The following is a 15706-nucleotide window of genomic DNA, read 5'->3' on the forward strand; positions in this document are numbered from 1 at the left end:
TCATACGAGACCATAATGAATAATTTGAGTTGTTAAGGGTAACACTGATTTTTAAAGAATCAGGATGCCTTTGTGATTGATTTTCATTGTTGGTTTGGAGAATTCTAGCCAATTGGCTAGTTAATTCTGTAATGAGTTGAGTTTGGCTGTCATGTTCTGCCATGATAACCACTCAAACGAAAAAAAATAGGCAAATGATTTAAATTGCTGTGATTGAATGATTTAGATCATCAACACAAGCTCTGATGCCATGTTAAAATAAGAATTGTAATTGTATTTTGCTTGAGTATTGAATATTTTCACTTAATTGAGTTTTTACATTTGGAAGATGAAAGCTAAACTTATACAGAGAATAGCCTAACGGCTATATGACAATATCATGGAAAAAATAAAGGTATGTTTCCCTTTTTGTAAAAGTTAATCTTGCTGTCTTTTTATTTCTAACAGTTACCTGCATCCTAAAGATGGACCAAAGACATTCTCTAATCCAGGAAATGATGGATGAACATGTGGTCTGCGGTACTGTCAATGCTAAAACACAATGGCATGACCACTGTCATGATATAGTTATGTAATATCATTTGAACTTTTTATGGTAATTGTTAGTGATCTTTTTTTTTTCTTTCTATGATGCAATTTTTGAAGGTTAAAGATCATTCACTTCTTGATATGTAGGTGCAATCTTCTTTCTTGATACGTAGCTACAACCTTCTTTTATATGTACTTTTTTCCAATAAACAATTACTGTCTTTTTTTTTTCTAATCTCGACATGAATTTATACATATTAGAAACCTATGCAACGCACGGGATTTTTATGTAATATCATTTGAGCTTTTTATGGTAACTGTTAGTGATGTTAGTGATCTGATTTTTTTCTATGATGCAATTTTTGAAGGTTTTAGATCATTCACTTCTTGATATGTAGGTGCAATCTTTATTCTTGATATGTAGCTACAACCTTCTTTTATATGTTCTTTGTTCCAATAAACAATCGTTGTCTTTTTTTCTAATTTCGACATGAGTTTATACATATTAGAGCTGAACAAACCTGAGCAACGCACGGGCTTTACCACTAGTAATGAGAATGCAAGTAATTACGTTCTATTATCGCATTAATAATTATACTTTTTTCCGTATTTCAGAAAGTTCAATGAGAAACACCATCCAGAGCAATATATCGTTAAACCTCAGTTTGATTTTGATTTTCAACTTGAAGTCTATTCCAACACTGGATCTGGTGAGCGAGACAATGCCATAATCGAACTTCAACAAACTTCACCATTACAAGTTCTATGTCTCGTAGAGAGCTGTGTGGTCGAGCCTTTTAAATCCTAATGGGCAAAGCATTGAATGTGACCCAATTCGTCTAAACAAGCCGATAAAAGTTGTTGATCTGTTAAACATTGCGGGTTAACACCAGCAAAAATTTCCCAAACCGGTTGAAAAGAATCCGTTGATAACTGCTCAATTGTTAGTCAAACTTACAAATTCATGTGAGATTCCTGAGTATTACACGATGCTTTCAAAGATTGGCATGAGTCGTCAACCGTTAGAAGTCATTACATGCCTAACTCAGGCAGTTGAGTTGCCAATGGAATTCATTCATTTCTACTTAAACGGGTGCATGTTGCTATGTCAGAAGGTGAATGGCGCATGAAGAGAATTGTTAGGCTGATATATCTATCTCTTCATCTGGCTTTTGATAAGGAATGTCCTCAATCTTATTTAGCTAATTCCTTATCAAAAGTTGGATGAAGAGATACACCAGCCTAACAATTTTCTTATGTGGGTATGCATCCTTTACCTTCTCACATGGCAACATGCACCCACTTAGGTAAAGATGAATGAATTCAATAGGCAACTCAACTGCCAGGTAATGACTTCTCACGATTGACAACTCATGACCATCTTTAGAAGCACAGTGTAACACTCTGAAATCTCATATGAGTTTGAATGTATGACTAACAATTAAGCACGCTTCGGATTCTTTTCAACCAGTTTGGGTAATTTTTCTGGCGTTAACCCACAGTGATGTACAAGATCGGGTTGAAATTTAATAGATCAACAACTTCTATAAGCTTGCTTAAACGAACTGGGTCATTCAATGCGCTTTGACCACTAAGAATTATAAAACTCCAGTTCGAGACATAATTCTTGTAATGGTGAAGTTTGTTGAAGTCCAATTATGGCCTTGTCTCTCTCACCAAATTCAAACTCGGGATTGACTTCAGGCTGAAAATCAAACTCAAGATGTTTTACCTCACATCCATGGGGAACAATATATGGGTTTGGATGGCTTTTGTCATTGCATTGTTCCCTTGCCCCTTTAGGCCCATAATAAAATATTAAATGTCAATCTGAACCATATGAAACATTGCCAAACCCACCACAGACCCGCCCATTTTGTAATCCTACTAAACACGATTACCTGAGGGCTGCAACTACCTGATTCTTGTGATTGCCAAGAAGAATTAATGATGGGTACATATTTACACCCATTCCTAGCTAGTAGTCTTCCCAGCTCCTCAGCAATTGCAGTTGGTCACCTGAATTTTTTTTTAACGGCAAGCTTTGCATCAATGTATCATTTATTTCAACGACACTCGTCATTTGCACACACACGCGCATTACAGGAACCCGATCCTTTAACCATCCCGAGGGGCAGGCGGACAGGGTTTGAATACTGAATGGATCCGGGAGAAAACCCCCCTGAGGTCAATCTGAATATCCATATTTCAGGAAGATTAATTAATAGGATGGGCAGAGCGAGACTCGAACTCATCACCATAGTTATACTTGTGGTAGTTTGCAGCTCTCGGAATTTTAACCCATTTACCTTTGAGTAGGTCTACCAGATAATTTGTTATGATTTAAAAGTCCATTTTGTTACCTCTATATTGCAAGAAAAATAGGATAGATGTTTACTAAATTTACATACATGAGATCATCTTAACACTTACTCATGTCAAGGTGGATTAAAACGAAGAAGAAAGCCTACGAATTCCCAAGTAGCACCAAGACTGTCTTTTCTGTATATTTGTTATTAGTAGGTACTTCATGTAAATAAAACAAAAACAATGAACCAAGAAGCAAACATTAATGAAGAGGAACACAAAATAAGTTTTAATTATATTCTAAAAAGAGGTCATTTGTTACAGGTGAGACCTACTTCTAGAGCGTTAAGTCCACTTTTTGAAGAAAAAAATTCAATAACTGATTGTACCTTATTTTTTTCTCGGGTTTGTTTTTTGCCAGATTCAAATTCTAATCTAACAGTTCATATTTAATGAAAACGGATTGCTCTAGTACACCTTTGCTCATACTATATGCAACTTCCGTGCTCCATCAATATATGACAAAGCTGTTGTCCTATTAGTCAGTATAAAGAGATAGAAGTGCACTTCTATAATCATATATCCTATAATCAATTAGTAGCATCCCGGCCAGAGTACACCCGTCATAAATCACCATGGACAAAGGACATCTTCCCGGACTCATCTTAGCAACCTGATCAGAAGGTCACTTATGAACGTATCGGACAAGGGTTAGCCGGGACGCTACAAGAAGTTTCAGCCCGGACAAGAATGCAAGCTACCGGAATCATTTAGTCGGCTGCAAATGAAATGTCCCGTTCATATTGATTATAAACGTTCCATATTAATTGATTTCGTTGCGAGGTTTTGACCTCTATATGAGACATTTTTCAAAGACTGCATTCATTTTTAAAACAACCATAACCTTTATTTTATCTATAAAGGTTTAAAAAGCATTACGTAGATTATCAAATAATGATAATCTAAAATATACCGTTTACACACGACCATTACATAATGGTTTACAATAAGAATATATTACATCAAAAATAAGTTTCTTGAATGCAGTTTTTACATAATATCATACAAACATGGACTCCAAATCTTGTCCTTATTTTAGTATGCAACAGCGGAAGCTCTTAATAATCACCTGAGAATAAACATGCTTAAAACGTCAACAAAAATGTTGGTGAGTTATAGGTTTAACCTATATATTATCAAATCATAATAATAGACCACTAGATTTCATATTTCAATATACATCCCATACATAGAGATAAAAATCATTCATATGGTGAACACCTGGTAACCGACATTAACAAGATGCATATAAGAATATCCCCTATCATTCCGGGAAATCCTTCGGACATGATAAAAACGAATTCGAATTACTAAAGCATCCGGTACTTTGGATGGGGTTCGTTAGGCCCAATAGATCTATCTTTAGGATTCGCGTCAATTAGTAGATCGGTTTACTAATTCTTAGGTTACCAAGCAAAAGGGGCATATTCGGCTTCGATCATTCACCCATATAATGCAGTTTCATTTACTTATGTCTATTTCGTAAAACATTTATAAAACTGCATGTATTCTCATCCCAAAATATTAGATTTTAAAAGTGGGACTATAACTCACTTTCACAGATTTTTACTTCGTCGGGAGTAAGACTTGGCCACTGGTCGATTCACGAACCTATAACAAATATGTACATATATATCAAAGTATATTCAAAATATATTTACAACACTTTTAATACATTTTGATGTTTTAAGTTTATTAAGTCAGCCGTCCTCGTTAGTAACCTACAACTAGTTGTCCATAGTTAGATGTACATAAATAAATTGATATATATTATCTTGAATCAATCAACGACCCAGTGTATACACGTCTCAGGCTAGATCACAACTCAAAGTATATATATTTTTGGAATCAACCTCAACCCTGTATAGCTAACTCAAACATTAATGCATATAGAGTGTCTATAGTTGTTCCAAATAATATATATACATGGGTCGATATGATATGTCAAAACATTTGCATACGTGTCTATGGTATCCCAAGATTACATAATATATTAGAATATATGTATAATACAATAAAGTTAGCTAGGATATGATTTGTATATAATTGTTACAATATTTCCCGTAGCTACAACAATCAAAAAATATCCAATCTTGTTTTACCCATTACTTCTTCGTTTTAAATCCGTTTTGAGTGAATCAAATTGCCGTGGTTTCATATTGAACTCTATTTTATGAATCTAAATAGAAAAATTATAGGTTTATAGTGGGAAATATAAGTTACAAGTCATTTTTGTAAGAGGTAGTCATTTCAGTCGAAAAAATGACGTCTTGATGACCATTTTGAAAAATATACTTCCACTTTGAGTTTAACCATGATTTTTGGATATAGTTTCATGTTCATAATAAAAATAATTTTCCCATAAGAACAACTTTTAAATCAAAGTTTATCATAGTTTTTAATTAACAAACCCAAAACAGCCCGCGGTGTTACTACGACGACGTATGTCCGGTTTTACGGTGTTTTTCGTGTTTCCAGGTTTTAAATCATTAAGTTAGCATATCATATAGATATAGAACATGTTTTAGTTGATTTTAAAAGTCAAGTTAGAAGAATTAACTTTTGTTCTAGTGATTTCAAGTTTAAACCTTCGAATAAGGTAGTTTTATATATACGAATCAAATGATGTTATGAACATCATTACTACCTCAGGTTTTGTGGATAAACCTACTGGAAATGAGAAAAATAGATCTAGCTTCAAAGGATCCTTGGATGGCTTGAAAGTTCTTGAAGCAGAATCATGACACGAAAACAAGTTCAAGTAAGATTTCCACTCGAAATAAGATTGTTATAGTTATAGAAATTGAATCAAAGTTTGAATATGAGTATTACCTTGTATTAGAAAGATATCTTACTGTAAATAAGAAAGATTTCTTGAGGTTGGATGATCACTTTACAAGATTGGAAGTAAGCTAGCAAACTTAGAAGTATTATTGATTTTATGAAACTAGAACTTATCGAATTTATGAAGAACACTTAGAACTTGAAGATAGAACTTGAGAGAGATCACTTACATGAAGAAAATTGAAGAATGAAAGTGTTTTTAGGTGTTTTTGGTCGTTGGTATATGGATTAGATATAAAGGATGTGTAATTTTGTTTACATGTAAATAAGTCATGAATGATTACTAATGTTTTTGTAATTTTATGAGATATTTCATGCTAGTTGCCAAATTATGGTTCCCACATGTGTTAGGTGACTCACATGGGCTTCTAAGAGCTGATAATTAGAGTGTATATACCAATAGTACATACATCTAAAAGCTGTGTATTGTACGAGTACGAATACGGGTGCATACGAGTAGAATTGTTGATGAAATTGAACGAGGATGTAATTGTAAGCATTTTTGTTAAGTAGAAGTATTTTGATAAGTGTTTTGAAGTCTTTCAAAAGTGTATGAATACATATTAAAACACTACATGTATATACATTTTAACTGAGTCGTTAAGTCATCGTTAGTCGTTAGATGTAAATGTTGTTTTGAAACCTTTAGGTTAACGATCTTATTAAATGTTGTTAACCCACTGTTTATTATATCTAAAGAGATGTTAAATTATTACATTATCATGATATTATGATATATTAATATATCTTATTATGATATATATACAGTTAAATGTTGTTACAACGATAATCGTTACATATATGTCTCGTTTCGAAATCATTAAGTTAGTAGTCTTGTTTTTACATATGTAGTTCATTGTTAATACACTTAATGACATGTTTACTTATAATTTATCATGATTAAACATAGTGTATCAATATCTTAATATGATTAATATGTATTTAGTAAGGCGTTGTTATAACGATAATCGTTATATATATCGTTTCGAGTTTCTTAATTCAATAAACTCAATTTTATGTATATAACTCATTGTTAAAATACCTAATGAGATACTTACTTATCATAATATCATGTTAACTATATATATAATCATATATATGTCATCATATAGTTTTTACAAGTTTTAATCGTTCGTGAATCACCGGTCAACTTGGGTGGTCAATTGTCTATATGAAACCTATTTCAATTAATCAAGTCTTAACAAGTTTGATTGCTTAACATGTTGGAAACACTTAATCATGTAAATAATAATTTCATTTAATATATATAAACATGGAAAAGTTTGGGTCACTACAGTACCTACCCGTTAAATAAATTTCGTCCCGAAATTTTAAGCAGTTGGAGGTGTTGACGTATCTTATGGAAATAAGTGCGGGTATTTCTTCTTCATCTGATCTTCTTGTTCCCAGGTGAACTTGGGTCCTCTATGAGAATTCCATCGAACTTTAACAATTGGTATCTTATTTTGCTTAAGTCTTTTAACCTCACGATCCATTATTTCGACGGGTTCTTCGACGAATTGAAGTTTTTTGTTGATTTGGATTTTGTCTAACGGAATAGTGAGATCTTCTTTAGAAAAACATTTCTTCAAATTTGAGACGTGGAAAGTGTTATGTACAGCCGCGAGTTGTTGTGGTAATTCAAGTCGGTAAGCTACTGATCCGACACGATCAATAATCTTGAATGGTCCTATATACCTTGGATTTAATTTCCCTCGTTTACCAAATCGAAAAACGCCTTTCTAAGGTGCAACCTTAAGCATGACCATCTCTCCAATTTCAAATTCTATATCTTTTCTTTTAATGTCGGCGTAGCTCTTTTGTCGACTTTGGGCGGTTTTCAACCGTTGTTGAATTTGGATGATCTTCTCGGTAGTTTCTTGTATTATCTCTGGACCCGTAATCTGTCTATCCCCCACTTCACTCCAACAAATTGGAGACCTGCACTTTCTACCATAAAGTGCTTCAAACGGCGCCATCTCAATGCTTGAATGGTAGCTGTTGTTGTAGGAAAATTCTGCTAATGGTAGATGTCGATCCCAACTGTTTCCGAAATCAATAACAATGCTCGTAGCATGTCTTCAAGCATTTGTATCGTCTTTTCGCTCTGCCCATTAGTTTGTGGATGATAGGCAGTACTCATGTCTAGACGAGTTCCTAATGCTTGCTGTAATGTCTGCCAGAATCTTGAAATAAATCTGCCATCCCTATCAGAGATAATAGAGATTGGTATTCCATGTCTGGAGACTACTTCCTTCAAATACAGTCGTGCTAACTTCTCCATCTTGTCATCTTCTCTTATTGGCAGGAAGTGTGCTGATTTGGTGAGACGATCAACTGTTACCCAAATAGTATCAAAACCACTTGCAGTCCTTGGCAATTTAGTGATGAAATCCATGGTAATGTTTTCCCATTTCCATTCCGGGATTTCGGTTTATTGAAGTAGACCTGATGGTTTCCGATGCTTCGCTTTGACCTTAGAACACGTCAAACATTCTCCTACGTATTTAGCAACATCGGCTTTCATACCTGGCCACCAAAAATGTTTCTTGAGATCCTTGTACATCTTCCCCGTTCCACGATGTATTGAGTATCTGGTTTTATGAGCTTCTCTAAGTACCATTTCTCTCATATCTCCAAATTTTGGTACGCAAATTCTTTCAGCCCTATACCGGGTTCCATCTTCCCGAATATTAAGATGCTTCTCCGATCCTTTGTGTATTTCATCCTTTAAGTTTCCCTCTTTTAAAACTCCTTATTGCGCCTCCTTTATTTGAGTAGTAAGGTTAGTGTGAATCATTATATTCATAGCTTTTACTCGAATATGTTAGTGTGAATCATTATATTCATAGCTTTTACTCGGCTACCACATTTGCCTTCCCCGGGTGATAACGAATCTCAAAGTTGTAATCATTCAACAATTCAATCCATCTGCGCTGCCTCATGTTCAGTTGTTTCTGATTAAATATGTGTTGAAGACTTTTGTGGTCGGTATATATAATACTTATGACCCCATATAAGTAGTGCCTCCAAGTCTTTAATGCAAAAACAACCGCGCCTAATTCCAAATCATGCGTCGTATAATTCTGCTCGTGAATCTTCAATTGTCTATACTCATAAGCAATTACTTTCATTCGTTGCATTAATACACAACCGAGACCTTGCTTTGAGGCGTCACAATATATCACAAAATCATCATTCCCTTCAGGTAATGACAATATAGATGCCGTAGTTAACTTTTTCTTCAACAATTGAAACGCTTTTTCTTGTTCATCCTTCCATTCAAATTTCCTCCCTTTATACGTTAATGCAGTCAAGGGTTTTGCTATTTTGGAAAAATCTTGGATGAATCTCCTGTAATAACCAGCTAGCCCTAAAAATTGGCGTATGTGTTTCGGAGTTTTCGGGGTTTTCCACTTTTCAACGGTTTCAATCTTTGCTGGATCCACCTGAATACCTTCTTTGTTCACTATATGACCGGGGAATTGAACTTCTTCCAACCAAAATGCACACTTTGAAAACTTAGAGTACAGTTTTTCTTTTCTCAACAACTCTAGCACTTTTCTCAAATGTTCTTCATGCTCTTGATCATTCTTCGAGTAAATAAGTATGTCATCGATGAAAACAATGACAAACTTGTCAAGATATGGCCCACACACTCGGTTCATGAGGTCCATGAACACAGCTGGTGCGTTAGCCAATCTAAACGGCATAACCATAAACTCGTAATGACCGTAACGCGTCCTAAAAGTAGTCTTCGGAATGTCATCCTCTTTCACCCGCATTTGGTGATATCCAGAACGTAAATCGATCTTCGAATAAACCGACGAGCCTTGTAGTTGATCAAATAAGTCGTCGATTCTCGGTAATGGGTAACGGTTCTTGATGGTAAGTTTGTTCAACTCTCGGTAGTCGATACCAACCTGAATGTACCATCTTTCTTCTTGACAAACAGAACAGGAGCTCCCCATGGTGATGTACTTGGTCGAATGAAACCACGCTCTAAAAGTTCCTGTAACTGACTTTGTAATTCTTTCATTTCGCTGGGTACGAGTCTGTATGGAGCACGAGCTATTGGCGCAGCTCCTGGTACAAGGTCTATTTGAAATTCAACGGATCGATGTGGGGGTAATCCCGGTAATTCTTTCGAAAATACATCGGGAAATTCTTTTGCGACGGGAACATCACTGATGTTCTTTTCTTCAGGTTTAACTTCCTCGATGTGTGCTATAATGACGTAACAACCTTTTCTTATTAGTTTTTGCACCTTCAAACTACTAATAAGATTTAACTTCGCGTTGTTCTTTTCTCTGTACACCAATGCGAATCGCATTTTTGTAACAAACGACCTCTTCTCTTACCTTCTTCAACCAGTCCATGCCAATTATTACATCAAAACTCCCTAACTCGACTGGTATTAAATTAATCTTAAACGTTTCATCTCCCAGTTTAATTTCTCTATCCCGACATATATTATCTGCTGAAATTAATTTACCATTTGCTAATTCGAGTAAAAATTTATTATCCAAAGGCGTTAATGGGCAACTTAATTTAGCACACAATTCTCTACTCATATAGCTTCTATCCGCACCTGAATCAAATAAAAAATAAGCAGATTTATCGTCAATAAGAAACGTACCCGTAACAAGCTCCGGGCCTTCCTGTGCTTCTGCCACATTAATATTGAAAACTCTTCCACGGCCCTGCCCATTAGTATTCCCCTGATTCGGGAAATTTCTAATAATGTGGCCTGGTTTTCCATATTTATAACAAACAGCGTTGGTATTACTTGCTCCGACACTATTCGTTCCGGCATTACTTGTTCCGACACTATTTGTTTCTTTAGTTCTGTTAAACTTTGGTCCGTAGACCTCACACTTTGTCGCACTATGACCATTTCTTTTACACCTGTTGCAAAATGTCGTGCAAAACCCCTGATGATTTTCTTCACACCTATGACATGGCTGTTTTTGGTTTTTGTTGCCGTTGTTGTTATTGAGGTTGTTGTTGGGGTTGTTATTGTTGTTGAAATGGTTGTTGTAGTTGTTGTTGTTGTTAGGATGTTTGTTGTAGTTATTGTTAGGATTGTGGTTATTGTTACGATTGTTGTTGTGGTTGTTGGGATAGTTGTTGCGATTGTGGTTGTAATTGTTGTTGTTGTTGTTGTACTGGTGACTCTTGTCACCGTTTTCCTCCCACTTCCTCTTGAGTTATTTCGTGTTGGCTTCTTCGGCCGCCTGCTCTTTAATTCTTCCCTCTATCTGATTTATGAGTTTATGAGCCATTTGACTTGCCTTCTGTATAGAAGCGGGCTCGTGTGAACTCACATCTTCTTGAATCCTTACTGGTAACCCTTTTACAAATGCTTCGATCTTCTCTTCTTCATCTTCGAATGCTCCCGGACACAATAGGCACAACTCTGTGAATCGTCGCTCATATGTGGTAACGTCGAACCCTTGTGTTCGTAACTCTCTAAGTTCTGCCTTGAGTTTATTGACTTCGTTTCTAGGACGGTACTGCTCGTTCATCAATTGCTTGAATGCTGACCACGGTAGTGCGTAAGCAGCATTTTGTCCTACCTGTTCAAGATAGGTGTTCCACCACGTTAACGCAGTACCTGTGAAGGTATGCGTAGCGTACTTAACTTTGTCCTCTTCAGTACACTTACTTATGGCAAACACCGATTCGACTTTCTCGGTCCACCGTTTCAATCCAATTGGTCCTTCGGTTCCATCAAATTCCAAAGGTTTGCAGGCAGTGAATTCTTTGTAGGAGCGTCCTACACGATTTCTTGCGCCGTTAGCTGCATTGCTAGATTCAGAGTTATTGTTGGTATGTAGCGCAGCCTGTACTGCGGCTATGTTTGCAGCAAGAAAGGTACGAAATTCCTCTTCGCTCATATTCATGGTGTGTCGTGTAGTCGGTGTCATTTCCTTTAAAATAGCCAACTGAAACGAGTTAATCATACAGAATATTAAGAGTAGTCAATAGTATTTCGTAGCATAATATGAACTCATTTATAAAAGCTTTTTCTTCATATTAGCGTTTTATAAGTTTAAATTCGGGTACTACCTACCCGTTAAGTTCATACTTAGTAGCTAATATACAATTCAACTACTACAATTCCATATGAAAAACTTATTATAATAATATATCACATACAAATATTCTTCAAACTTACAACTTCGCTATATTACATATAACATGAAATATAGTACACTTTGATACAGGACAGTTTTTGAAGATAAACCTAGTTAATACGCAAGTTGTTTAGCAAAGAAAATAAAGACACGTAGTTCATAAGTCCAGAAATAAGTCATGCATTCTGGTTTTACTAAGACGACTTCCCATCCTTGGTCTTGTAGAAAATAACCATTATGACCATTGGCTAGGCAGCATGTTGTAATGTCGTCAAAAGGATGAGGGTTACGTAATGTCCAACAGCCCCGTAATAATCTAAAAACCTTGTTTCTCACCCCAACTACTGAATCCGTCACTTGTGGGAAGGTTTTATTTAAAAGTTGCAATCTGATGTTCTTTTTCTCACTTTGGTAAGAAGCGAACATCACTAACCCGTAAGCATAACATGCTTCTTTATGTTGTATGTTAGAAGCTCTTTCTAATTCATGAAATCCTATGTTGGGATATGTTGAGTCAAAATAGGTTCTTAATCCGTAGCGTAAAATTGCATTTGGGTTCCCCGCATTTAATGCTTTAAAGAAAACACGGCGTAACTTACGGTCTCCCCAATGTGTTATACCCCACATATCAAAGGAAAGCCTTTTATAAACTAAGGCATTTCTGGAAAGTCTTTCAAATGTTTGACAAGTTAATTTTGCCATAATTAATTGTGCTGATGAATTCTGACCGACTCTAGACAAGATTTCCTCAATCATATCCTCTGGTAGATCTTCTAAAATATTCGGTTGTCTACCCTTAACGTCCATTTTGTTTTTATACTGTAAAATAAACAAGGATTAGATTCGTAAAAGATAATTAACAAACAATACAAGCAATTTTTACATAGAACATAAAAGTACAAGCACACTACAATACATATAATACACAACATGATTACAACCCTCTAATCTGAATCACTGGTTTCTTCTTCTTCGAACTTGGTTCGTTTTCCAAATTTTCTAGGAATATATGGTGTTCCACTAATACGAGCCGTCGTTTTCCACAATGGTTTAGAAAAACCTGGTGGTTTAGAGGTTCCCGGGTCATTGTTACATTTTAGGAAATACGGATGTTACCGATACATATAAAGTTCATCGGGGTTGGAATCGGGTTTCTCTATTTTTATACCTTTTCCCTTATTATTTTCTTTCACTTTATTAAATTGGGTCGAGGTAATTTCTATAACATCATCGGAATCCTCATCGGGATCCGATTCATCGGAAAATTGGTAATCTTCCCAATATTTTGCTTCCTCGGCGGAAACACCATTGACCGTTATTAACTTTGGTCCGTTGCTTGAGGATTTTCTTTTATTTAATCGATTTACTATAGGTATCAATATTTCTTCCTCCGGAACCTCTTCTTCTTCCGGTTCCTCCTCTTCCAGTTCCTCCTCTTCTGGTTCCTCTTCTTCCGGTTCCTCTTCTTCCGGTTCCTCTTCGGGAATTTGTGAATCTTCCCAAAGTATATTCTACTCTTCATTATTATTAGGTGAGTCGATGGTATTTGTACTAGTGGTAGACATCTATCACACAATATTAAACACATTAAGAGGTTAATATATCACATAATATTTACATGTTAATAACATATAGTTTCCAACAAAAGTGTTAAGCAATCGTTTTTGAAGAAAAACACGGTCGAAGTCCAGACTCACTAATGCATCCTAACAAACTCGGTAAGACACACTAATGCAATTTTCTGGTTCTCTAAGACCAATGCTCGGATACTAACTGAAATGTCCCGTTCATATTGATTATAAACGTTCCATATTAATTGATTTCGTTGCGAGGTTTTGACCTCTATATGAGACGTTTTTCAAAGACTGCATTCATTTTTAAAACAACCATAACCTTTATTTTATCTATAAAGGTTTAAAAAGTATTACGTAGATTATCAAATAATGATAATCTAAAATATACCATTTACACACGACCATTACATAATGGTTTACAATAATAATATATTACATCAAAAATAAGTTTCTTGAATGCAGTTTTTACATAATATCATACAAGCATAGACTCCAAATCTTGTCCTTATTTTAGTATGCAACAGCGGAAGCTCTTAATAATCACCTGAGAATAAACATGCTTAAAACATCAACAAAAATGTTGGTGAGTTATAGGTTTAACCTATATATTATCAAATCATAATAATAGACCACAAGATTTCATATTTCAATATACATCCCATACATAGAGATAAAAATCATTCATATGGTGAACACCTGGTAACCGACATTAACAAGATGCATATAAGAATATCCCCTATCATTCCGGGAAATCCTTCAGACATGATAAAAACGAATTCGAAATACTAAAGCATCCGGTACTTTGGATTGGGTTCGTTAGGCCCAATAGATCTATCTTTAGGATTCGCGTCAATTAGTAGATCGGTTTACTAATTCTTAGGTTACCAAGCAAAAGGGGCATATTCGGCTTCGATCATTCACCCATATAATGTAGTTTCATTTACTTGTGTCTATTTCGTAAAACATTTATAAAACTGCATGTATTCTCATCCCAAAATATTAGATTTTAAAAGTGGGACTATAACTCACTTTCACAGATTTTTACTTCATCGGGAGTAAGACTTGGCCACTGGTCGATTCATGAACCTATAAGAAATATGTACATATATATCAAAGTATGTTCAAAATATATTTACAACACTTTTAATACATTTTGATGTTTTAAGTTTATTAAGTCAGTTGTCCTCGTTAGTAACCTACAACTAGTTGTCCATAGTTAGATGTACATAAATAAATTGATATATATTATCTTGAATCAATCCATGACCCAGTGTATACACATCTCAGGCTAGATCACAACTCATAGTATATATATTTTTAGAATTAACCTCAACCCTATATAGCTAACTCAAACATTACTGCATATAGAGTGTCTATGGTTGTTCCAAATAATATATATACATGGGTCGATATGATATGTCAAAACATTTGCATACGTGTCTATGGTATCCCAAGATTACATAATATATTAGAATACATGTATGATACAATATAAGTTAGCTAGGATATGATTTGTATATAATTGTTACAATATTTCCCGTAGCTACAACAATCAAAAAATATCCAATCTTGTTTTACCCATAACTTCTTCGTTTTAAATCCGTTTTGAGTGAATCAAATTGCTATGGTTTCATATTGAACTCTATTTTATGAATCTAAACAGAAAAATTATAGGTTTATAGTCGTAAATATAAGTTACAAGTCATTTTTGTAAGAGGTAGTCATTTCAGTCGAAAGAACGACGTCTTGATGACCATTTTGAAAAACATACTTCCACTTTGAGTTTAACCATGATTTTTGGATATAGTTTCATGTTCATAATAAAAATCATTTTTCCATAAGAACAACTTTTAAATCAAAGTTTATCATAGTTTTTAATTATCAAACCCAAAACAGCCCGCGGTGTTACTACGACGGCGTATGTCCAGTTTTACGGTGTTTTTCGTGTTTCCAGGTTTTAAATCATTAAGTTAGCATATCATATAGATATAGAACATGTTTTAGTTGATTTTAAAAGTCAAGTTAGAAGGATTAACTTTTGTTTGCGAACAAATTTAGAATTAACTAAACTATGTTCTAGTGATTTCAAGTTTAAACCTTCGAATAAGGTAGTTTTATATATATGAATCAAATGATGTTATGAACATCATTACTACCTCAGGTTTTGTGGATAAACCTACTGGAAATGAGAAAAATAGATCAAGCTTCAAAGGATCCTTGGATGGCTTGAAAGTTCTTAAAGCAGAATCATGA

The 15706-nt window shown here is 34.8% G+C and overlaps 1 protein-coding gene across 1 annotated transcript in view; it reads left to right on the top strand.

Annotated features, from left to right (window-relative positions):
* The first annotated feature begins 464 nt into the window (after positions 1 to 464).
* Positions 465 to 15706, top strand: part of LOC139890371 (uncharacterized) — a 43827-nt gene continuing 28585 nt past the window's right edge. Inside the window, exons 1-4 of the mRNA XM_071873259.1 lie at positions 465 to 571; positions 1144 to 1288; positions 1422 to 1643; positions 1731 to 1790. Of these exons, the coding sequence (XP_071729360.1) occupies positions 465 to 571; positions 1144 to 1288; positions 1422 to 1643; positions 1731 to 1790 (534 nt within the window). The remainder of the gene's footprint in view (positions 572 to 1143; positions 1289 to 1421; positions 1644 to 1730; positions 1791 to 15706) is intronic.

This window comes from Rutidosis leptorrhynchoides, chromosome 2 (genome assembly GCF_046630445.1).
Source record: "Rutidosis leptorrhynchoides isolate AG116_Rl617_1_P2 chromosome 2, CSIRO_AGI_Rlap_v1, whole genome shotgun sequence".
In the NCBI taxonomy this organism is placed as follows: Eukaryota; Viridiplantae; Streptophyta; class Magnoliopsida; order Asterales; family Asteraceae; genus Rutidosis; species Rutidosis leptorrhynchoides.